At 44.8% G+C, this 24780-nt stretch overlaps 2 protein-coding genes across 7 annotated transcripts; one reads left to right on the plus strand and one right to left on the minus strand.

The window, feature by feature from the left end:
- Nucleotides 1-209: 209 nt before the first annotated feature.
- On the minus strand, nt 210-6053 carry si:ch211-141o9.10 (probable endonuclease 4). 4 transcript variants are annotated; one of them, XM_037082020.1, is made up of 9 exons: nt 5526-5644; nt 4873-4928; nt 4319-4482; nt 4017-4226; nt 3674-3856; nt 1809-1940; nt 1053-1157; nt 818-947; nt 210-491 (listed from the first exon to the last, which is right to left on the minus strand). In XM_037082020.1, the coding sequence occupies exons 3-9, from the start codon at nt 4479-4481 to the stop codon at nt 431-433; spliced, it is 984 nt and encodes a 327-aa protein (XP_036937915.1). In that variant the 5' UTR covers nt 4482; nt 4873-4928; nt 5526-5644; the 3' UTR covers nt 210-430. The 4 variants fall into 4 exon arrangements, with proteins under 4 accessions (XP_036937915.1, XP_036937916.1, XP_036937912.1 ...); XM_037082021.1 differs by lacking the exon at nt 5526-5644 and adding an exon at nt 5110-5235; XM_037082017.1 differs by lacking the exons at nt 4873-4928; nt 5526-5644 and adding an exon at nt 6031-6053.
- tnrc6b (trinucleotide repeat containing adaptor 6B) lies at nt 4869-22891 on the plus strand. 3 transcript variants are annotated; one of them, XM_037082011.1, is made up of 21 exons: nt 4869-5007; nt 6743-6832; nt 7492-7513; nt 7930-8367; nt 8507-11494; nt 12251-12415; nt 12597-12793; nt 13573-13647; nt 13744-13947; nt 14466-14591; nt 15311-15481; nt 15915-16043; nt 16140-16344; nt 16605-16772; nt 16956-17102; nt 17335-17478; nt 17794-17886; nt 18527-18730; nt 19074-19141; nt 19346-19485; nt 20363-22891. In XM_037082011.1, the coding sequence occupies exons 2-21, from the start codon at nt 6776-6778 to the stop codon at nt 20928-20930; spliced, it is 6309 nt and encodes a 2102-aa protein (XP_036937906.1). In that variant the 5' UTR covers nt 4869-5007; nt 6743-6775; the 3' UTR covers nt 20931-22891. The 3 variants fall into 3 exon arrangements, with proteins under 3 accessions (XP_036937906.1, XP_036937907.1, XP_036937908.1); XM_037082012.1 differs by having other exon boundaries at nt 6746-6832; XM_037082013.1 differs by lacking the exon at nt 4869-5007 and adding an exon at nt 5556-5690.
- The last annotated feature ends 1889 nt before the right edge of the window (nt 22892-24780 follow it).

Here is a 24780-nt window from a genome sequence, read left to right on the forward strand (position 1 = left end):
ACAGATGAAATATTGAAAAAAGTTAATAACTATATCAGGTCCCACATATTTAATGCATTTTTAATGCACTATAGCAAATATTAATGTTACATTTTCTGATCTTTTCCTGACACTAAAGTGTTGAGCAGTGTGAAGTCAGGTTTGTGCTGCATTTGTGTGTTCTTGCTGCCCCCTTGTGGCTCAATGTGAACAAGACCACTCCTCACATGTCAAATAAAAACTTGCAACACATTTATTCATTTGTTTTCATTCAGGAACAAAACCCACTGAAACTGTCAACACAGTGGATAACAATGAAACAGATGTGGGCTCCACCACTCGTCAACTTCCACGACAAACACTTCACACAATTTTCTGAACCTATGTGTGAGCTGTGGGTATTTCAGAGTTCAGTTCAACAGTGTTAATACAACAACAGTAAGAGTGCTCTTTATTTCTTCTGACAGAGGGAATAGAGAAGCTCAATCTGCTCTGCATACTCGAATCCTGGCCTGTTGGGGAAAAGACATAACAGTCATGTCAAATCTGAAAGTAAAACACTACAAAGTAAAAAAAAAAAAAAAAAAAGACAGTGGCTCTCCAACAGAAAAGACTGTGAACTCTTTTCCAGGAGCAATACAGTGCTGCATGATATTTCTATGCTCAGCTATTCCAGCCATCGAGAGCAATTTGGGGATCAGTATCTAGCCAAGATGCTTAGTGGAAGACGCGTTCTTCCTCCTAAGCCACAGCCACTTAGTGTAAGTGTAAAGACATGCTGTTTTTAGATTTCCAATGTAAAGACCACACCCAGGCATTGTTCAGCCACTGATCTCACCGTCCAGGTGTCTCCAGGATCAGGGGGATGTTGTCCAGTCTGGGCTCGTTGACAATGTCCTGAAAAGCAGAGATTCCGATGTGACCCTTGCCGATGTCTTCATGGCGATCGAGGTTACAGCCTAGTTTACCTGCAAAAAAAAAAAAAAAAAAAAGACATAAAGGACAGTTTAAAGTTTACTCCGCAGAGTTGAATTCATAAATGTGAAAGTTTTGTGTGAAAGTCCTGGCTGTACCTTTGGAGTCGTTGAGATGGATGGCTCTAAGGTAGTGGAGCCCCACTTCCTGATCAAACTCGTCAAGCATGGCCTTCACTCCTCCCTCTGCAGCCAGGTCGTAGCCTACGAACAACAACAATTTAACACTAAGAAAACAACACTTGCCACCTTAATTCCAATTGTAGTATTTTCTGGCTTTAAATGCTAATCCTCCGCGTCGCAGGCTTTAGATTCACATAATGAAATTTGAGCAAACAATGACCCAGAAATAAATGTTTTAAGGCTTAACTACCCATGTCGCAATTGGAATTTATATGGCGTGACATTACAGGCCACCTCCAGTCAAAAATGTGTTTCCTTATAGTTGAACGTTTGAGCTTTACCGTGCAGAATGATATGCTGTTTGTGCAGATTTGACACAGGAAGGTTGTTTTCACACTTATCGCTCAAAGTGGGAATTTCCACCATGCTCACTGACAATTTGAGTTTGAGAGGCGGGTCTATGAGCATAATTTGTGACACCACAAATGGCTTGGATGCAAATCCTTGGTCCATTATTCAGCTCCTACACATGTGATGAGGGAACTGGACTTATTAATTCTGGATTTTAAATGAAGGAGAAGGAGTTTTAAAGATTAACAAAATAATTTCCTTATTGGACAAAAAAAAAAAAAAAACATACGTTAAAACATGCCTGGAGGAGGAAATAGTGCCAAAAGACACTTGACAGGGACTTGATCTGATACAGGAAGATCAGCCCCAAGTTTGACTCACCCGCAGCAAAGGCGTGGCAGGTATCTAGACACACTCCAACTCTGGTCTGGTCTCTCACTTTGTCTATGATGCTCTTCAGCTCGGAGAACTTACCGCCCAATGTACTGCCCTGACCGCTCATGTTCTCCAAAACTGTGCACACAGGGGGCAAAAAGGAAAAAGATGCTCTCATTCAACCCATCTGCTACAACACCTTATACACATGCAGATTCAGCTTGGCAGCCCTCTTTCATTCCTGAAGCACAGCCTGAGGGCAGGTTTTTGCCACTTCTTCAGTGTTTTCGCAGCCCTTCCACTGTAGTGCATTCTCGTCACACCGGCAGCATTTGGGGTATGCGAGATAAAAGTACTGTGGCCTGTGCCATGAATCACAACAAGTGCAATGCCAGTATCAAGCCTGCAGTCACTTCTGCAAATTTAAAGTTATATATGAACACAAAAGTCAGAGGTCAAATGATTTTGTATGAGATGATGACATGAGATTTTAATTTTTTTAATGGCTGTAGAATATCAAACTTTGTGGACAGGGTCACAAATATATTAGAGTCCAATTTCATCAATTATGCACAAAGGGATTTGTGATTATTGTGACAACTGATTTGAGCTTGTGTGAAATGGCTTAGGTTGCCACTGCAAGTGTTTTCTCACTACGCACTGACACTCAAATACTCAATTAAGCATTGTCTTGCAGTACGTTGCTATTTCAATGAGGCACATAATGTTCTGTGCTTGACAAGGCAGTCAAGAGGTGTGGATTAAAGTCACTGTAATCGCTGAGGGAAATACGCGCTTAAGAGTGAGTCATTGTGAGTGAGGTCCGCCACAGTTCCTCTTTGCTAAAGGAGTTTTCCTGTGTTAAGCATGTCATTGTGATTTGTTCACACCCCCCCCCCCCCCTCGCTACATTACATCATTTTGCATTGTTGGCAACAATCACTAGCTGGCCTCATTTTGACCTCTAACTTTAATATATTCTTGGAAAATCAGTTTTTCTGAAAGGGATTATAAGACCTTGGTTAAAGGAGGCATTGTGCTTTTACATTTTTCTTTTCCTTCAGTGTTTGATAAATGTTCTCGTGCATGTAAAAGATCCTGCAAGTTAAAAAGGTCAAAGTCGGTGTAAACTACCACAAAACACTGCCCCTGCAACGCCTTAGCAGTAGTTACGCCTCTAATTCCGTGACTTTGTGATGTCACACTACATCACCATGTCAAGTATTTGCATAATGTGTGCATAGCGGCTAGTTTGGCACCCACAAATTAATTTAGCACAGCTGCTCTGTTGTTGTTAGTGGTGCATGCTCAGGTGTGTGGGAGCTGACGAATCAGGGCTGAGCTGGTACTGGGGAGGTGGATCTTAAAGAGACAGGCGCTAAAACAGAGTGTTTCAGTCAGTGGGTTAATATAGTGCTGGATAGTATGGGAAAACTGATGGGTTTTCGAAGCATTTAAACCTATTCAAGTTGTAATTAAAAAAAAAAAGTATTAACCTAATGATGAGTATAAAACTCCTTTATATTTGAGAAAGATTGCTAATCCAACCTCTGCCTTTGGAATTATGCTTTTCAGGAGTTCTTTAATAAACTGCAGATAGCAGAGGGTACAAATGCAGCAACATCATGTAACAGTTACCGGAAAATGTCTCAAATTATCAGAATAATTCATCAGTAAGAAGGTACAGTGGTCTCAGATTAACCCCCACCCTCACAGAACCAAGTCCATTTGAACAGATGCTCAGATACACTACATCAATAATACCTGAGTTGCATCAATGGCTTTGACAGTCTCAACAATTCCCAGATAGAAGGATTTCAGCAGGAATTTAACTGCATGGCTATGGCATCATAGTGGTCCACCCCCTGTACCTGTAACCACAGCAGGTGTTTGCTGGTGAGCGTGGTTAATGGCCCCTGCTATCTTGTCCACACACTGCTCCGTGGTGATGGAGCCCAGGGACGAGCCGGGGTGGAAGTTGTACAGGCTGAGGCCCAGGAGGCTGCAGCGGCTGAGCTCATCCACCAGCAGGGCCTGGCTCTTCTCAAACACATCTGGGTGCAACATGGGCAGGCAAACCGGAGGGAAGAGAAGACAAGACGCAGTTGGAAGAGATTAGAGGAACCAGCACAAGACAAGAGCAGGAGTGCGAGAGAACACGGGAGAAAAGTCAAGGACAGAATCTGCAGGAGACGTCGATCAGTGTCGACAAACCCTCTTTAGGAGATCCACAGTTCATCAGGTAGGACCCGTGGGGCAGGATGTGAGCTGGGTCATACTCCTGCAGGGAACACTGCTCCCTGAACTTGGCTGCGGCTGTCTGGTCCAGCGCAGGCCTCTTCCATGACCGCTGGGAGCCCAGAAACAGGGCGAAACTGCTGCCGCCCATCTCTGTGCAGGAGTCCACCGCTTTCCATATCCCGCCTAGGGAGAAATGAGGACACAACACAAGAACTGAACGGGTGTTTAATGTTACCACTTCAGGAGAGTCTAGCGAGATGACATGAGGGACTCACCCTGGATGCCAACATGGGCACCGATGTACTTCTTATTCCCACGCTCCTTCCTCCTCCTGTCTGCTCTCTGCTCAGCCTCCTCCTCCGCAGGCTCTCCCTCGTTTTCTCCTTCCAAAGCCTCCTCGGTTTTCCTCTTCCTCGCTCCTCTCTTTTTTGGACCCATGCTAACAGAGAGAAAGTTAGGAGTAGCGCTGAGGAATGTGCGTTTTTTTCTGTTTATGACGAGCTTTAACGTATGCGTTCAGCAGGGCTGTTACATACAAGACACACACGGCGGTGCTAAGTTGGCCTGTCAAAAGTTTATGAAGGTCAACATGCGGTTTTTTTTAATGCATCCCATTCGGCAGGAGCCAGCCAGTCACAGCGCTTCCACGCAGCTGCCACAGGAGACGCTTCATGCTGAGCAGCAAAATGGCCGCCCGTCAACCGACTGACTCCACAGCGCTTTGAAATTTAAATTCTTCTGCACATTAGGGTTTACACTATTACAACGTTAGTACTTATTTACGAACCAGTAGCTCGTAACGCGTGTATCTTCATCATCTGCCACTTACTTGACTATCCGCTCAGGCGTCGCTGTTCTTGTAGCCTCGACGAATGCCTCAAAAAGCTAAAAAAAAAAAATCGCACTGAAGCACTTTAGCTAAGCTAGCTAGCACGCTAGCTTTTCTTCATATGTGATTCCTGAGGTGAGTAACGCTAGCTGGAGGGACGCCGAGTATTTCTAAGCGTTTCAGCGTTTCATGATTGGTATGCATGCTAATGGATTGCAACATTATTGAACGAGTTACCTTGCCATTTCGCTCGACAGCCGAGCTAGCGTCGTTAGCCTGGCTACTTGTAGCTGCTGACTGTAGGTAACCTATCGTACCTAGTTAGCTAACGTTCGATGGCATTAGCACTTGTGTAGCATTATAAGAGATTGAGGTGGCTCAGGGCTTGGTGTATTTGCTGTTAAAGACTGTTGTAAACACAGAACAGAGTGATTACCTAATTTACGATGTTTGGCAGCTGGCTTATCTCGTTAACCTTAACATGTTAACGTGCCTGCTAGTCTGTGTATGCGTATTGTTCAAGTAACGTTATGGGCAGAAACCACTCCTTAATGTTAGCTATCGACGAAATATTTTACCAGCAGCTGCAGCTAAAACTGTCGTCTGTATAAACTGCAAGACGGGATCGGAGGTGTTTGGCCGATAGCCCTTACCCGTTTATACACGTTTCAGTTTAATTAACTTTGGTCGCCAGTGTCTTTGATTTTTGAAAAGGCTTTTCCATTTCTAGCACAAATAAGCTCAGATCTTTTTGCTGTAACGTTAAGCTAACGGCTAAATGCGGACGAGCTTGTAGCGACGTTGACAGGATGACACAGGTACGTTAACATTAGGTGGTGTAGTTTATGTTAGTGATCTGAAAGAGCACATCTGACAACGTATAATAGCATACTAATCGGGTCTGGCTTTCTGATCCACTGGCCTGTGGTCAGGAAGAATGTCAGGTTCGTAGTCTCTGAATCTAGGAATCTTTCCTGTTTGGAAGTGCTGTGGGACTTAAGCAAAAACGAAACCGACTAAATCAGGTTGATATATTGAGGTTTATATATAGATAAACCCATAGTTCTTTTCTTGAATAAGTTGAGGTGGAGACATAAGATGAGAAATCTTGTGAAGCTGTTAGAATATTGGCATATTCTTATATACCGCTGAGCTTACCTGGCCATCATACATCACAGTGACAATGTCAATATGTCAGTTGGATTTGCCCATGTCAGCCTGCTCTGTGTTATTGCATTGTGGATCCCAATGACAATGCATAATTTAATGTTATTGTTTTGAGTTTCTTGTCTTAAACTGTTGATGAGTCTAATCCAGAAGATTGTGTCATACTCCATTTTAGGGACAATTAAAACACAGGCCTGGGTCTCAGAGCATCAGTTTGCCACTGACATGACCACATGCATATTCAGTCAGTCTGCTGACGAGATGAGTTGGCAGACTAAATCAAGCCCCTTGTAAACTGGAACCTACCAGTGTGATCAGCTTACAGTATTCTGCATGCTTATGATAGGGATAATTACTGTGTTTGTTGCCCACATGTCCAGTAGTATTCTTAGCTCTAGCACCTGATGGCTGATTCATCCAATCAGGCATGCAGTCCATTGTCACTTGCATACATGGATGGAGGCTCACGTGGCCACACATAGCAACTGTGATGGCGTCTTTCTTCTTTTGATTTCTGCTGCAGTCATCGTTAACTATTTGTCTGTTTTTTGTGCAGTGATTTACTTAAAATGTAACACACACACACACACACACACACACACACACACACACACACACACACCGGCTATACAAATATACACTCAGTGGTATTAAAATGCTGAATCTGTGACCACATCTTGGAATGTTATCCTTTTTTTTCTAGAAGAAAGGAGTATCAGGACAGGAGCAGTAGTTCATGGAAGACAAGAAAAGGAAAAAAGACGACAAAAGGAAAAGGGAAGCCTCTCAGAAGGTGAGCATGTTCACAACCACTTGCCAGCTTCTCCGTCTGGGTTGGACACATTAAACAAACATTCTGCAACTCCACGTTCATCAACCGTGTAATACGTTTTGAGAATTTTTTTTTGTATTGTTTGCCTTTAGAGTTACTTGTCAGGAATACTATTTGTCTTATTTGGGGTTATGTATTTGTTGCAATACTCGATCTAGGCTCTTGAATAAATAAATAAAATAAAACTTTAATAATAATTTTATCTAATGAAACTAATTTGTATTGGGATCTCAAAGATTTGAATTACACAGAAGCTGTCTTAGTTGTGTACTGTTTTGAAAATGTGAAATGGAAGTAATGGGAAGAAGACCAAACCATAACAGTCAACAATAATGTTTGGATTATGCCTGTCAGTGGAGAATACTGTTACATAGCATGTCTCAACAACTACAGGATCGTGAATTAGGGGGGCTGATGCATTTATTACCCTGGTACTTAAAAAAAACAACAACAAAAAAAAAAAAAAAAACTAACCACAATCACAGTTTGATTTTTGTCAGCCCAAGGCTGTCTCCTGTCCTATTCCGTACTTACTTCTTTGCACTCGGCACTTGTTGTGCTGATGTTTGATGTTTTTAAGGAATGATTTAATAATAAGTGTTTTTCTCTGTTCATTTTAGGTCACAGAACAAAAAAACAAAGGTAAACAGCACAGTGATGTATGTTTATATGTTAAGATATAGATTCCAGGGGATTGTTCTGTTTACCAAACTTCATCTGTCTTCTGAAAGTTATTTGCGGGTTTTTTTGGGATATTATTTTTCTAGCATCACCATTTCTTTGCCTTAGCAACCAAATGCTAGAAAACACTTTAGCTTCTCATAATGTTTAAAGTTCAGTGTAGTGTTTATTATCTACTTCTTGTAGTTTTGACAAAGAAAGAAAGGCAAAGAGCAACGATTACAAACCCAAAGCATCTGTATCAGGGACTTCTGATCCCCTATCTACATCATATCAGAAATTTTGGTAGTGTTTACATTTACAGAAAATGAAGTGTGCACTATTCTTTAGAAGATGTACTTTCTTGCATGTAAAATCCTTTATTTAATCTCCTGCAGTGCCAGACTCGACCAAGCCGGTATCTGCCCAGTCTCCTGCCACTCAGAGCAGCTCTGCCTCCCCCAGCCCTGGACCCACCCCTTCTGCCTCCCCATCCCCAGCCACCTTGGGCCCTGGCAGTGCTGCCACCCCGTCACAGGGCGGCAACAATGCCAAGCGCCTGGCGGTGGCCAACGGACAGCCCACCTCCAACACCATTTCTTCCTCCACCGCTGGCAGCCCCAGTGCTGCCGGAAACGGCAGCACAAGTAGCGGAGGCGGAGCCCAGGCGCCTCAGCAGCAGCCACGCTACATGCCGAGAGAAGTGCCGCCGCGATTCCGCTGCCAGCAGGACCATAAAGTGCTACTGAAGAGGGGTCAGCCGCCACTGTCCTCCATGCTGCTGGGAGGGGGAGGGGGAGGGGATGGCCCCAATGCAAACATGGCTGCTGTCTCAGGTAAGTGTTAGCAATGCTGTATGTCAGATTAAGAATAGATCTAATTTATGCAAAGTTCATTTAGATCATCTCATAATTTTGAGCCCTAAAGTCACTCTCTTTTGGAATTTTATTTTATTTATTTATTTATTTTTTTCAGATTCTGGTGCAGCTGCCTCCTCATTGGCCCTCACCTCATCATCAGTTGCTGCTTCTACTACTACTTCTAATTATGCAAATTCCATGTGGGGGGCGAGCTCAGGCAGCCAGGCCTCCTCTCAGGGCAGGGAGAAGGTGATTGTCGATGGCAACGACCTGGAGGAGTGGCCTAGCATCGCTGGCAGCGATGGTGGTGGAGCGTCTTTCACCGGGGCTGGAGGGGGAAGCAGCAACAACGGAATGCCTGTGAACAGCATCAGTGCCTCTGGCAACCAATCCTCACCCACTTCCACGTTCTCTTTGCCCAATGAATGTATGCAGTCGTCCAACGGTGTGGCATGGGGGATGGCTGCCTCCCAGGGTCATCTTGGAGGAGGGAATGCAGTAGCTGCAACTGGGCCTCTGCTACAACCCTCCTCACTTTCCAAAGCCTCCGCTGTGCCAGGGAGCCATGATGCCAGTGGCCCCGTCGATGGCAGCAGTGGGATTCCAGGTGCCAATTTCAATCCAAATGCCAACCCTTCGGCCTGGCCTGCCCTGGTGCAGCAGGATGGGCCCGCTGCTGCAGGGGAAGGAGGGCCGTCTTCCTTCCATCACCAGGGCCCTGGAGGGTCTTTGTCTGCCAACAACTCTGCTTCCCTGGGCTTGGGCCTGGGAGGTGGGGCAGTCGGGGTGCTGGGGGGTCACCCACCTTTATCTGTGAATCAATCAAGCACCCATCAGCGCCAACTTCACCAAATGCAATCCAGAGACAGAGAGATGGGCGGAGGGGGCAAGTGGGACAGCGAATCAGCGGGACCAAAAATCGCAGGGGGGGAAGGGATGGGGGCAGGAATGGACCGTGGTGTGGGAGGAGGCGAGATGAGTGTGGGAGACCACAGCCTTGCCTCCTCATGGAGAGGCCAGCCTTCTTACCCTGCAGCAAACTCCAAAACGGGTGCCTCAAGGACTGATGGTTGGGAGGGCGGAGGAGGTGGCACAGGTGGATTCGGGGCTGCTGAAGGAGATAATGGGACCTCGGGTTGGGGGTATCCCAGTTCAACTAGTGGGGTTACTGCTTGGGGCGGTGCTGGAACTGGGGGAAACAGTAGTCAAACCTCCGGAGTATCTCAGGGAGGGTGGGGGTCATCAGGAGTAGGAGGGGAGAGAGGAGTTTCTGGTGGAGATTGGGGTGGGAGCTCCACTGGTATTGGAGGAGCTAATCCAGGAGGTGAAGCAATGGGAGGACCCTGCAGCAGTAACAGCAGTAGTAGTGGGGGCAGCACAGCTGGTAATCCCCCTGCCACCTCCTCCTCTTCCTCCACAGCCACCACTATGGCCAGAGCTTGGGACAATCAGAAGGGAGAGGGCGAAACAGGGGAATGGGGTGGGGGAGGAGAAGGACAGGGAGCACAGGGAGGATCTTCATCCAGTGGTGGAAATTCCAGAAACGGGAGTGGGCCTAACAGCAGTCAGAGTCGCTCTCGACGCCCGGCACCTAATGCTGAAGATGCCTTACAGAACCTGCTCAGCCGGTCTGATCTGGACCCTCGGGTTCTGTCCAACACAGGCTGGGGACAAACACAGATCCGACAAAACACGGCCTGGGACTTTGAAGAACATAAAGGACAAAATAAAGGAGGATCATCATCAGCTATATCAAAACACCCATCTTCTCTAGGTGGTTCTTCTCAGTATTCTGGTGGACCTAGAACCCAAATTACTGATTCTATGGGTCCTGGGGTCAATCCTTCTCTGGCTTCGTCTGCTGGGTCCTCCGGAGAGGGCTGGGAGAGCAGCAGCAACAGTAGCAGTAGTGGGGCCTCTCTGTCAGGGAGAGCCCCGTCAAGTTCAGCCCCCAACATGAGAAATCTTGGCGTCTTGCAATCTGGGCCAGTGACCACAACAGGACCTGGTATGGGGTCAGGGGTAATACCGGGACATAGCCAGCAGGGGAAGTCTACAGGCTGGGGTGGAGGAGGAGTGGGGGCTGGGGATGGCCAGGAGGCAACTGGTTGGGGCAAAGAAGAATGGAGAGACAGTAGTGGAGGAGGATGGGGTAATCTTAGGCAACAGGGTGACCCAGTGAGTGGAGGCTGGGGAGGAAGTCAGGAGGAGAAAGGGACAGGGGGATGGAAAGAATTGGGAGGGAATGGAGGAGGAAGTGGATGGGGATCAGGACAGAAGGCTGGTGCAGGTAGGGACTGGGGAGAGCAACAGTCCAAATCGAACAGTGGAGGAGGAGGATGGGAGGATGAGAGGAATATTGGAGGAAACTCAGGTGGGGATTCAGGTGTGGGTGGTTGGGGGAGCTGGGATGAAGGTGCTCCCCGAAGAACCTGGGGAGCAGGGGGAGGAGGGAGTGGAGGAGGTGGGGTAGGTGTTGTTGGGGCCATGGGGTCCAAACCCCATCAAAGTTGGAGTGGAGGAAACAAAATGCACCAGATGCCAAACAGCCAGTCGGGTTCCATCACAGGCCCGCAGGCACAACTGCAACAGCAACAATCACAGCCCCGCAATCAGCATCCACAGCGACAGCAAGTGTTGGACCAAGGGGCTATGCAAGGAGGCGGGGGGAGGAAACCCATCCCTCAAGCCCAGAATCAGAACCAAAGCTCTGGCTGGACATCAGGGCCCATCCCTGGTGGCTCTGGAGGAGGTGGCAGTGGATCTGAACCAAGCGGTTGGGAGGAACCCTCACCGCAATCTATAAGCAGGAAGAACGAGATAGATGATGGAACATCAGCATGGGGGGACCCAACCAATTACAACTACAAGCCGGTCAACCTGTGGGATAAGAACAGTGCACCTGCTGGCCAACAGCCACACAGCCAGGGTCAGGCTCAGCAGCAGCAGCAGCAGCAGCAGCAGCAGCAACAGCAACAGCAACAACAGCAGCAGCAACAGCAAGGACCTCCAGTACAACAGCAGCCTAGCAGGCAGGCTCAAGGGCTTGGAGGTAACAGAGACTTCAACCCTGGCCATGGACCTGGAAAACCTTCAGCTATGGGTAAGACACCATAAACTGTGAACTTGAGCCACTTGAGGCTTAACTTTGAGGCTCATTGTAACAACAGTTTTTCACTGCTATTTAAAGGTAATGTGTGAATCAGCTGTGGCAGTTCAACAGCATAACATGAGACAATTGTTCTGTATCGACTGTTGCCATGAAAATTATGGAGATGTTAACACCTCATACATGCAATGTTAAAACTTCTGCCTTTACAGGATTGGACACATTTTATAGGTTTGTGTGGTAGTGTAGTATGTCAAAGAGACAACTGAGTCATGAGCGAGGAAGTTGTTTTTCAGCCAGCCACCTGCTTGCTATCTCTGCATTTTCATTTTAAAACCACATTAACAGTAGTCAGGCAGTCAGGCACTGCAGCTTCAGTTGGTGCTCCAACTGAGCACAGCTGAGGTGAAAACACATTTTCTTTCACTGAATAATCTCTGGGTAGTACTGTTGCTGCAGAGAGCACGCTTTGATTTTAGATCAATGTGCCAGACCATATCAAGCCAAAAATGTTCAAAGTTTATGAGAGGAAGAGAGCTGCCATAGTCCTTACCCAAGCACTTTTAAAACACTGTCATTGCTAACCCATGTAAACATGCACTGTTCATGTTCAAACTACATGAACAAAACTTGGTGACAACCCAGTCTGCATGTGCAGAGTCTAGGAGTTGGACTTGCACTAAGGGAAATGTTTGTGTCCTTCTACCAGGTTACTCCATCTTGACCTTGGTTGTGTATGTGTGTCTGCAGGTCCGTCAGGTTGGGGTGGTACTTCTCCAACTAGTCCTACAGTAGACAATGGCACGGCAGCTTGGGGAAAGCCTACTGAAACCCCTACTGGCTGGGGAGACCCAGATGATGTGGGAGGGAAGACAACAGGCTGGGGAAATGCTTCACCCAACCCCATCAAATCTGGTTAGAAAATCAAATAAAAACTAAAACACATGTGGATTGAATCACAGCTGTTATCCATGGCATATCTTCACAGTTGGATTTTCCAAAATAGCATTTTGGATGTTGGGATGCTTAATTGTCCACAAACAGAAAACTTAGAAATATAATATATCAATTTCAGATGTGTTCTCTTCTCCTGCAGGTTCAAAGTCTATGCAAGATGGCTGGGGGGACAAAGAAAGCTCTGTGGCAGCCTCGCGTCACTCAAGCTGGGAGGAGGAGGAGGAGGGAGGTGGCATGTGGAACAGCACTGGGTCCCAGGGAAGTGGGTCGTCTTGGGGACAGGGAAGCAACGGGGGCTGGGGACAGAGCCACGCTGGGAAGAAGCCCAGCAACAAGGTGGGTTACTGGTGGGGGAAATCAGATTCAGAATTACTTTGTTTGTCCTGCAAACAAGGACATTTCTGTGTCACAGCAACCAAAGGACAGTAATGTCAATAATAATAGTAAAAATAAATGGTAAGAAATAGAAAAAGATTTGTGTACTCCCAGTAGACCTCACTTGCTGATTGTAGAGTCTGACAGCAGCAGGAAGGGAGGGCCTGTGATACTTGTCCGTCACACACTTGGGGTGTATCAGTCTATCACTGAAGAGGCTGCCCAGTGCTATGAGAGTGAACTGTAGGGGGTGGGACTTATGCGTCATCCTGCTTTTTCCCACCACTTGCAGTGGGTCAAGAAAGCATCCCAGGATGGAGCTGGCCTTCTCGATAAATTTATCATATCTCTTCCTACCTGTTGCCAAGATGCTGCTGCTGCTCCAGCAGACTACACCATAGAAAATGGCCCAATCCACCACAGAGTCATAGGAAAATTGTCAGGAGTGCCCTCTGTACTCCATAGGACCTTAGTGTCCTCAGCAGATGGAGTCTGCTCTGAACTTTGTTATTTCTAAAATAATCTGATAAAGGAAAATAAAATAAAAGATCTAATAAAAATAATCTATTTGAAAACAAAGCTGAGCAGCATCCATGTGAGTAATTCATTCTTAAAGGGATAGATTGTTTTTTGTAGTATATTTGACTTATGTCATGGGTGAGTTTTATACTGCTACTTAGCCCCTTTATGATCTCATGAAATCTCATAAGCCACTGCTTACTTTTGTTAATATCTTTCAGGGTCCACTAAAGGCTGGTGGAGGAGACTCTTGGATGAGCCCCATTAACAGACAGTTCTCTAATATGGGGTTACTGGTAAGGCATAAAATGCACTTACAGGTGAATAGCAGGTTGGATATTTCCTACATGATGATGATGATGTCAATGATGGTGGCTTTTTCTGCTGGACAGAATGATGATCCCAGTGGGCCAAACATTGACCTGGCTCCAGGCTCTCTCCAGGAGAAGAAGATGGATGTGGAGAAAAGAGGCTTGGGGATTAACGATTACAATGGAGATATGAGGAAGGGAGGAAGAGTCGGAGGGGGGATGCCTTATCGTCCACCTGTTTCCAAAGAGGCAGCACCTGGGGATGCTGGGTCCTATTATGATAAGGTAATGCCTTTCTGCCCAGTCAGCAGTCTTCGTGTCTTATGTCTTTCTCACGTCTGGATAACATTTTGTCCTTTCTCACTGTTCTTTATTTCCTCTTGTGGTTCTACCTTGTCCTCCTGGTGTACCCCATTCCTCCCTATCTCCCCCTCCCTCCCCGCTTCAACACCACTGAAATTGGTCTCCTATTGGCTGTCACTGTGACAGACCTTGCCTTTGACCAATCAGGATTGGTGCCTTGGGGAGGAGGGTCCTTGCTCTCTGTACTCACCACCCACTGTCTACAAGCCCCATTCCCTCTTCAACCACACTATCCCTTTTAGACAAGTAAGATAACTGCTCCTCTCGTTTCTGTCCAGCCAACCTTACTTTAGGTTCTTGTAGTTTTCTGTTTTCCAGTGATTAGTACAGTTATACCCCCGAAATGCGTCCTGTCTGATTTGCCTTATCTGCATGTTTTTCATGAATGCGCCTCTACTGTTATAGGTCCTCTAAGGTTTCATTTTCATCTTCAATCATAGGGTAGTCACAGTATCTTTGGCAGTGGTGGAGGGATGGCTCAGTCAAGACACCAGCCAAATGTCCCACCCATAAACCAGTCCCCAGGGATAAGAGCGCAAGTGCCTCATCAGTTCCTGTCACCTCAGGTACTAATACTTTTGCGTATTTTCTGCAATCAGTCTTCTTTACAGCTGTATTTAACATCTAACAGTGAAACAGGAAGTATGTGGGTTGACTGTGTAAAACAGTGTGGGTTGTCGGGTGAGTCATCTTTGCTGTTTATTTTGCTGCTGAGTAACCAATTAAAAACAGAATTACTTCAGCTTGGAAATTTGTTTAACATATTGCCATGCCAATTCAACATTCTTGCAAAAAACACAATTTCGGTGGATCCTCCTATTACGATTAGCTTGTGTTATGTCGGCTGGTATATCCACAGTTTAGCCTGGTCAGATCTGAGTTCGATTGCGTACTTCATAGACTTGTATTTATGCCATGAACTTTCTGGCATAGTGTATAAATGTCTGATTCATTCTTTGTGAGCTCACACAACATGGCCTACTGTTTGTATGAATGGTGTATATTGGTCAGTCAGTCAGTCCCTAGTGTGCATAATCACTCTTCAGGACAACATTGGCTATGTTTCCCTGCTTACTTCTAAAGAAAACAAAGTGAAACGCATGTCCTTTCCAGGAATTGAATCAATTTTATTCACTTCACTTCACTTGTTAACACCAGTAAATGAGAACATGAAAGAGAATCAATGATAATTGGGGAGAAGCAGTAAGCTAATGTGGTTGCTAGTGGTTACAGCACCAAAACGAATCTGTGGTAACAGGTGTGCCTTCCTGTTGTCTGTCTCCAGGTGCCAGGCTCCGTGCTAAAGCAGATGCCCCCTCCCAGCGGGAGCGTGGGGGGTGTTGGCGGCGTGGGAGGAGTGGCGGGATTGGGGGGAGGTGTGTTCCCTCCACAGCTGTCCCCCCAGCATATTGCCATGCTCAGCAGCATCTATCCACCTCACATCCAGTTTCAGCTGGTGAGAAGCAGCATTATATTAATTTCTGAGAGTCACTGCAGGGTTACACCACAGGTCTTGTGGACACATGATGCGACAATTTATCAGTCCTGAACAGTGTTAGGAATAATTTAGGAAATAAAAGTTTTTATCAAGAATATCATTGTGTACAAACATACAGTACATTTCAATAAATTGAGATTGTAAACCATCTGCAATAATCTTATATAGAGTGATGTGGTTAGGATTCCTTGAAATCAAATTAAGCAATTGGATCAAAAAAATTATATTTTGGAAACTGAAGCTGTGAAGGAACCCTGTCACCATCAAAACATTGTACAAAATGTAGTGACATGTATTTTAAAAATAATTGTACAGAGTGCATTTTTTCACTGTTGTCATCTCACTGCTCCTTTGTTTCTTTTTCTGCTTCTTTCTATCTGTGTTTGTTCAGGCTTGTCAGCTCCTCCTCCAGCAGCAGCAGCAGCAGCCACAACAGCAGCAGCAGCAGCAGCAGCAGCAGCTACTACAAAACCAGAGGAAGTTCACACCAAACGTGCGACAGCAGGCTGACCCTCAACAGGTACACATGAACTTAACTTAAACATCAGTCCCTCACTCCTTTTGTAGTTTTTTGACTTCCTCCTCCCACTTGCTAACTCTTGTTTTGTCTCCTAAGCTGGCGAGGATCATGGCGGTGCTCCAGCAGCAGAGGCAGCAGCAGCAGGTTGGGGGTTTAGGTGGCAGCTCCAAACTCTCCCCCTCCCACCACGTTGGAGTTGGCGGAGGGGGTCCCAAACTGCCTGGGGCTGATCCTCTGCCCCATCCAAGTCTGGTGGGATCTGTGGCTGACCTCCACCAGAAAACTCTCGGGCCATACTCCGGTGAGTGATTGTTAATCGATCATCTTTTATAAAAAATTTAGAGGATGGTGCTTGTAAAGCATAAGCTAACTTAATGTTGTAGGCATGCACTACATTTCCCAGTGGTCCTGTATTTACCCATAATAATTTTGGGTCTGTAAATGTCTTTGATTTTGTGCTAGTGAATTAAGAGTAGGTTGCCATGTTATGTGTCTGTTGCACCAGGGCTTTCATTTAACTTAATGTATCCCTCTGATTTTGGCATCTCTGCCTGTGAGCAGGGTTTAGTTCTGGGGTGAACCTCCCTGGTCTGGACCTGGGTGGCTCCGTGGTTGGGGGCCCTGGTAGCATGAAGGACCTCGGGGGTCAGCAGTCCCGCTTCAAATGGATGATGGAGGGACACTCTTCTCCAGACACTTCCTCACCTGAGAACGCATTCCACAAAAATGGTGAGTTTATTGAATTTGTTTCCATTCATACAAATGTTGTATTTTACATGATATGGAAGGGGAGGTTGGTGAGGCAGACAGTGTTAATGGGATTAGATGTGAAGTTGCATATTTAGGTAATCAGTGAACCCATCTGGTGTTCAGTGCTGTAACATGCATTGTCATCACCCTTCAACATTCCAGGTCCTGTCACCCCCATGAAGATGCCAGGGGGCTCGCCCTACTCTCAGTACGACATGATGGTTGGAGACGGGCTGGGTGATAACTGGCATCGCACCCCTGGCAACAAGATGGTTTCCAAGCCTCCCACCACACCCAGCTGGCCCCCTGGTTAGTGACAAGTCATAGTTAAAAGTGATATCCAGAGCTAGAGGATCCCACAAGGTTTGATACAAGATTAAAAACGGAAGAAAAACATTTCCGTACCAAGGAGCACGACTGTTATTCCCTGTAACTCATCAGAGTTGCTTTTACTTGTGGTAATTGAGGTTCGGTGCATCTAACTTAGAACTTTGTTGCAAAGAACTGGCTCCAACAGACAAACCTTGTGTTCACTCTTCAGAGTTCCAGCCTGGTGTGCCCTGGAAGGGAATCGACCGTGTCGACCCTGAATCGGACCCCTACATGACTCCAGGGAGCATGATGGGAAACGCAGTGTCTCCCAACCTCAATGATACTGAGCACCAATTGTTACAAGATAATACCGGTGAGCATATAACCCCTCCAACTGCAGAATTCTCCCTACCATAAAGTGTGTGATGACACAGAAAAAAGATATTTAATGGCATTTTATTTTCTAAGTCTCTTTGGGTGTTGAACTGATGTTTTTTGTGTTTTTTTTCCAGAATTTTGCCTGTGCTCCCTTTTGTAAAAGGAATAAATTAATTTTAAAAAGCTTTGCTATTGTGTACTTTTTTAGAGATCTATTACCTCTTCATAGATTAGATCTGTCTGTTGGAACAATCATTTGTATTTTATGAAAGGAAAAAATGTTTAATTCAGTTGCTGCCTTTGTTTGCAGATTCCACCCCTCCCCTCAACACCTTGCTGCCTTCACCTGGTGCCTGGCCCTACAGTGCCTCAGACAGTCCCCTGAACAACGCACACAACTCAGGTTGTCATTTTTTTTTTGATAGGGCCAAGACATTGATTTGATTTATTGATTACTTGATGAAAAATAATCGACAACTTGACAGTTTGAGTTTACAAAAGTGGTAAACATTGTCTATTTCCAGCTTCCCAGGATGGAGGCTGCCATTCTTTTGCTTACATTGTAAACTGAATATTTATGGATTTTGGACTGAAATTGGGAGACGTGTCACTAAGGGCTTTAGGAACTTGTGATTTTAAGAAACTGTGACCTTCCACTATTTTATCGGCCAAACAATGTATTAATTGACACAATAATCAATAATGACAATGATTGTTACTGGCGGTCTATGTCTCACACGTTATAATTTGTCTTGATGTTTTAAAAAGACTGTTGCTAGTTTGTAGTTTTAGCAATAGCTATCTACCAAATGTGCTTCTTCAACAAGCTAGAGAATTTGAATGCCAGAAAAGTTTTTTTGGTGATATTGAACGAGAGCCAGAGTAGATATAAGGAAGCTTTTGAGAGTCAGGCCTATTGGCGCCTCCTTCAGACATAGGAAATAAGTCTTAACAACTGTAAATTGTGAGTAGTCTTACTTATTGGTATGATAGTAAAAAAAATCCCACCAGAGACCCTCATCTACTTTTCTGTTGCCCTCCAGCAAAGTACACAGACTACAAGACCAGCTGGCCCCCAGAGCCCATCGGACACAAATCCTGGAAAGCCAGCCGCGGCAGCAGCCAGTCACAGCTGTCCCGCCCACCTCCAGGTCTAGCAAGTCAAAAGCAGCCATCACCTTCACCTTGGTCGGGAGGAGCACCTCGATTAGCTGGCCGGGGCTGGGGCGGTGGCTCGAGCACCACTGGTAATGCCCCAGTGCATTTTTCATGTTGTTTGGGTTACATGGATGTTCCTTCTCCTCACTCAGGCACAGGACTTGTTGAAAAATTCAGCTGATTTGAGTGTACCAAGGAGATGGAACAACTGGCTCTGATCTGCTGGTTTGCTAGGGTACAACAGAGTGCTCTTTTGAACTTAAGAGTCCATTTATATTTGATCTTGAAGAATAGCCAACCCTCAGTGGAAGTTATTCATCATTTAGTACATTTGAGAAGCCAGGGGTAAAAACAGAGTGGGATTGTGTTTACAGGAAGTGTGGAAAACTCCCACTCAGATTTTTTTTTGTCGTCTGTTTACTCTCTCTGCAGGCTCGACCTGGAGTGACGGCAGCTCTCGAGAAAGCTGCTGGTTGGTGCTCAGTAACCTCACACCACAGGTAAAACACAAACACTATTTATAGTCTTATTATTGGGGGGTTGTAAATATCGAAATCTGTAACGGTTCTAGTACTTCCAGACTATTTTTTTTTTATCTGACTTCATGCATTCAAAAAGCTTAATCATGCACAACAAAGTAATACTACATGGAAACACTGCTCCAAATGTCATACCACCATCTTTCATCTTGCATATTCCTGCAGATTGATGGTTCAACTCTGAGGACCATCTGCATGCAGCATGGCCCTCTGCTGACCTTTCACCTTGGCCTGACCCAGGGCACCGCTCTGATTCGCTACGGCTCCAAACAGGAGGCAGCCAAAGCCCAAAGCGCACTACACATGTAAGACACCGTCTGTTGTTTTGATAATATCCTTATATCACTCACACATGTCTACAGTGATTATTTAACTGAAACTAGGAGCTTGTTAACTTATCTCAGCATAATGACCAGAAAGAGGTGGGCGATAGCTAGCCTGCTTAGTTGACAGGCAAGAAACTCAGCTCACCAGCACCTTTAAAGCTAACTAATTAAAACATATCTCATTTGTTTAATCCATACAAAAAATAATGTGTAGAGATGACAAGTTGCCATACTATTTCCTGCTGGTGACCAGTTACCAAGCAACCAGGAGAGACTCTAGGAAGTGACAACCACACAGCCAAGAAATACTCCTTGACATAACCTCAGTAAATCCATAAAGTACACAGGTTGTAACATGGTAATTATTGAACTTTAGAAGGACTGGTAGATGGATTATGTTACACACTGGTTGTGAAGGGAGGTTCTAAAGCTTAAGTTTCAAATCAAATCAAATTAATTTTATTTATATGACCCAAAATCATAATCACATTGCCTCAATGGGCTTTACATTCTATACAATGAACGAACATCATCTGTCCATAGACCCTTGATTAGAGTGAAGAAAGTCTTGAGAAAAGAACCCATTTCACAAGGGGGGAAAGATAGAAGAAACCTCAGGATGAATGTACAGAACAGAACAACAAAATTACAGTTGACCAAAGTTGATTTTAAGTTATTAACTTCTACACCACTATTATGTTTTATATGAAACTTGCATACTTCTTGCATGTTTTACAGTGTGATTTATCATTGCACACTGTGTAGATAGTAAATTATAGATCATGTGGAAGGAAAAAGAATAAAGAAAATATTTATTTCAAAAACATGAGAGTGACAGAATTTTTGTTTCTACCAGGTGTGTTCTGGGTAACACCACCATCTTGGCGGAGTTTGTGAGCGAGGAGGATGTGGCTCGCTATATTGCACATTCCCAGGCAGGAGGAGCAGGGAGCGGGGGAACCACAGCCAGTTCTGCGGGCTCTGGGCCTACAGCGGCCTCTGCTGTGGGGGCTAATGGTAACGGAGGTAGCTGCGAGAGAGGCGGAGCAGGAGGCAGCAGCACGGGAGGTGGAGTGGAAGGAGGTTCCACCGCTGGAGGAGCAGGAAACGGAGGAGCCGGGCATTCCAGCTCAGGGTGGCAGAGTCTGGACAGCACAGGCAGCTCATCGGACCAGTCTGTCACCCAGGGGCCCGGACTGGGCATCTTTGCCCAGTGGAGCAGCAATGGGACCGGGGTGGGCGGGTCTGGAAGTGTGGAGGCTGGAAGGCAGGGTCTCTGGGGCGGAATGGGAGGGATGAGTGGGGCGGGGTACCCCAGCAGTAGCCTCTGGGGTTCCCCGGCACTTGAGGATCGTCACCAGATGGGCAGCCCCGCCTCACTGCTGCCAGGGGACCTGCTGGGCGGGGGAGCCGACTCCATCTGAGGGGCCGACTGACACACACACATGCACACACACATTTTACACCCAAGTTATAATACATATGTCACATTCTGTATTTATTTACATGTAGAGATGACATGAATTAAAGCTACACTGGTCACCCAACATGCAGATACTTCACATTCATACTACACACAGGCTACATGCAGTAAATGCACACATTATTTTCACACATACAAATTAAGCCGCTTAACTTTAAATGAAGACAACAGTAAAACTTGAACTGGGGGAAAAAGGTGAAATCCATTAAACTCGTAGGACTCAACTGGATAGCTCTTTGTCTTTTTACTCCAAATCCCACCAACTGCATTCAGAGACCCGATCACTCAGGCATGCACTGTAGACAGGCTCAGCCAGAGTCGTACATGTCAACAAGTTTAGCTATTGCTGTTTTTAGTGTGCCACAATTTCTTTTTTCTTTTGTATTACTATTTAATGGTGGAATCTCAAAATTCAGACTTGCAGACTGAGCCCTCAGACCTGGCTGGCGTACTTCTAAGTTCTCATGTTTGGAAGCTTGAGAGTGGGGAAGGATCTGGAGTTTGTTTAAAAAAAAAAAAAAAAAAAAAAAATATTGGGACGGCGCCACACTACTGAGTCAAACGGACGATCAGCAACCTTTGAGGTCATGAAAAGGAAAACGTTTCTAGAAGGTACCGACACCTCTACCTTGGTGGAAATATACCATCGACATGGGACCCAGGGTCAAAAAAAAAAAAAAACATCAAACAAAAACAACATTAGCCAAACTTGCACTATATGCCTCTGGGTTTGTTGTTGATACATCCTCCACAAATCCCTCCATGTTTTGAAACAGAGCTACAACACAACTACACAGACCTTACAGGACAATTAAATGTTACAACAGCAGTGGCCTTGGCTAACACCCAGCGGCCGCCCGCCCTCCATGTCAGCAGCATCACACCTTCTCATCAGTTACACACTGCTCTTATATTTGACAAGCAAAATTGTAACTCCTTGTTGATGTACGTTGGTTGTTTTATCATTTATCTTTCTGTTTTAAAAGAAAAGAGAAATGTGTGAAACTTTGTGGAAATCCAGAGATGTCCTTTTTTTTTTTTTTTTCTTTTTTTGCCCTTCAAACACTGACCTCGCTATTGTATTTTTTCTTACTCGAGAAATCAAGTTGGTTATTATATATTGTCATGATGTTAATGATGACTCTGATCACTTATTTACTCGCTGTACAAGGTGCCCTCCTGCCTGCCTGTGTGTGCATGAAAGGAGTGATGACAGTATGACCGAATAGAGGAGGATGTGATGAAGATAATGATGATATCGGGAGTGTCTGTGTTATTGCTACAATGTTGAATGTTTCTTTCTTTCTTGTCCATGAGAGATTCATGAGAAATGTGTGTTTGCGTGCGTTTGTGTGTGTGTGTGTGCTTGCTTTTGAACACTTATCTGCTCCAGTCAGGGAAGTGAAAAAGATGTTAATCTGACAGCTTGCATTTGAGAGAAAGGGGTGTGTGTGTGCGTGTTTGTGTGTATGTGTACACGTTTGCGTGCTTGACTGTCTGGATATTGTGATAGCTAAAAAGTTCAAAAACATTGGCACTATTGCATATGTTTATTAAGTTGTGTTTTTTAGCAGCATTTTGTTCCTGTTTGTATTTTTTTTTTCTGCCAAATGCAATAAGAGAATATTTTGTTTTTAAGACGAAGCAACCAACTGAAGGCATTTCTATTAAGATGCCAAATCCTACCATACCAAGCTGAGCTGGAACAGTGTTTTACAGACACGTTAAAGACATTACCTGTTATATTTTACTGTTTGTTTTTTTTGTTATGTATCAATTTAAATTAAGTCAGTCTTTATTATCACTCCTGTTCAGGATGTTTTCGTTTATTTCAGATGTTACAAAAAGGAGAGGAAATTAATTTAAAGCGGAAAGGAACAAGATAATAAAGGTTGAATTGAAGTCTGCAGTGATTTTGTGTTTTGTGCAGCCGAGTCGTTAACAGCTGACCTACAGGATGTCGGGTATTCATAGCACATTTTTCTTTGCTGTTTCAGGTTAAATGTCAACCATCTCATGAATTCACATCCACATCCCTGTGCCATGGGACTGTGAAGTCAATATGACTGTCTAGCATTGTTCCACACACAGTGGATGGAGCAGTGACTTGGTTTACTGTGGTGTTTTTCTTGCTTCTGAATAGCTTCAGAATCGACCCTGTAACTTGTAAAGTAAATGCTGCTTTTATTCTGGAACAGCTGCTAACTCATCATCCCACCTCACTGTGATGTCTTTCTTTTCTTTTTCTTCACTTACTGTATTTTAAATGAGTAATTAAGTTATAAAGCAGAAAGGAACCTCTCAAGTTTAAGGTGCTTCCTTCTGATGTACAGATCTAGGACCAAATCACAAACATGGACTGATCTCTGCTTGATATTATTGTTTTTAAAATTATTTTTGATTTTGATAAAAGCCTTTAACTTTAACCAGGCAGGCAGGTGGAGCACACATTTCTGTGGATATTTTTGGTTTTCTCTGGGATCTTGTCAGTCTTTTGAATTTTAATGTATGAAAAGTATCAACACGGAAAGCCAAGTGAAAACAGACTAAAAATATATCACTTCCTGTGATTTGTGGTGTTATACTGTTTCACAAGTGTCCTCACCATGGTCGAGTAGCTGTGAATTACTCTGGCGCGTACACAGCATCTTGCTCACGTTTTCTCTTTATTTCTGGGAACTTACAATCTTATCAATTATTTCATGGACCGTACTCACAAGAGACCCAACTTCTGACTGTAAATGGTGAGGTACTTGAAGAGGAAAACCAACAGAATTCTGGATGAAAACCTGTTAAACAATGCAATGATATTTTTTCTGGTTAATATTTTCAAGACACTTTAAGCTAACTAGCTGTTATGCTAGGAAACCCCTACTGTCGCTAACACTTAGCCTGCGTTAGCCTCCTCACATCTCATAGCTATAGCAAAATGTCATGTTTGCTGTAGCATTGCAAAAAATAATGTATGTTGGCCAAAAATGTATTTGTGTGTGTTTTAATTAACGTACAGTAGCAATACATTTTCAGTCCAACAGACGTGGTGTTGTTTGGCAATTCAACTTTGCACGTGGAGGCGCCATTGTCGCCATAGAAGAGCCAGAAGCTTCCACACATTGTTCACCAACCATTCTGATTTATTCCCGGCTGTGACAGTGGTGAGGTCTGAATTAAATATGAAACCATTCATGTTCAGTCTTCCAGACTCAAGCAACACAAAACTTATATTTTTTGTTATGAGGTTACAGTTTCTCTGCCACTGATACATTCTGAATAACACAGAAATGTCTGCAACTCCACTTCAGAGACAGGCCTGTGATAAAATGTTAAAGGAAAAGTTCACCCAAACCGGACAATTCAGTTGTTACGTACACAAGCTAATACAAAGTTGGGTGAAGTTTTGTAGTGCACAAATACATTTCTCGAGCTTCACAGCATAAACAGGGTTGCAGCTAGTGTTGTGTCAGTCGCGAACGTGTCGTTCAAACGAACGAATCATTTCAGTGAGCGAAGTGAACGGGATCACTTCATGGACTGATTCGTTCCTTTCTCAGTTCAGCTGAGCTCAGCCGCGAGCATGCCGGCTGGGAGTGGAACTGCCACGACTCACTCAGAGAACTGTCAGGACGTGATTCTCGTTCGCGCTGTAATTCATTCATGATTTGCAAACCTACTGCAGGCAGAGAACTGACGCCAAGGTCATGATTCTCGTTCAGGTACTGTGCTGAAAATGGCACTGTGTCACTCACCCAGGGCAGAGGAGATGGTTCACATCCAGTAACTGTACTGATAAA

The sequence above is a fragment of the Acanthopagrus latus genome, chromosome 20 (genome assembly GCF_904848185.1).
Source record: "Acanthopagrus latus isolate v.2019 chromosome 20, fAcaLat1.1, whole genome shotgun sequence".
In the NCBI taxonomy this organism is placed as follows: domain Eukaryota; kingdom Metazoa; phylum Chordata; class Actinopteri; order Spariformes; family Sparidae; genus Acanthopagrus; species Acanthopagrus latus.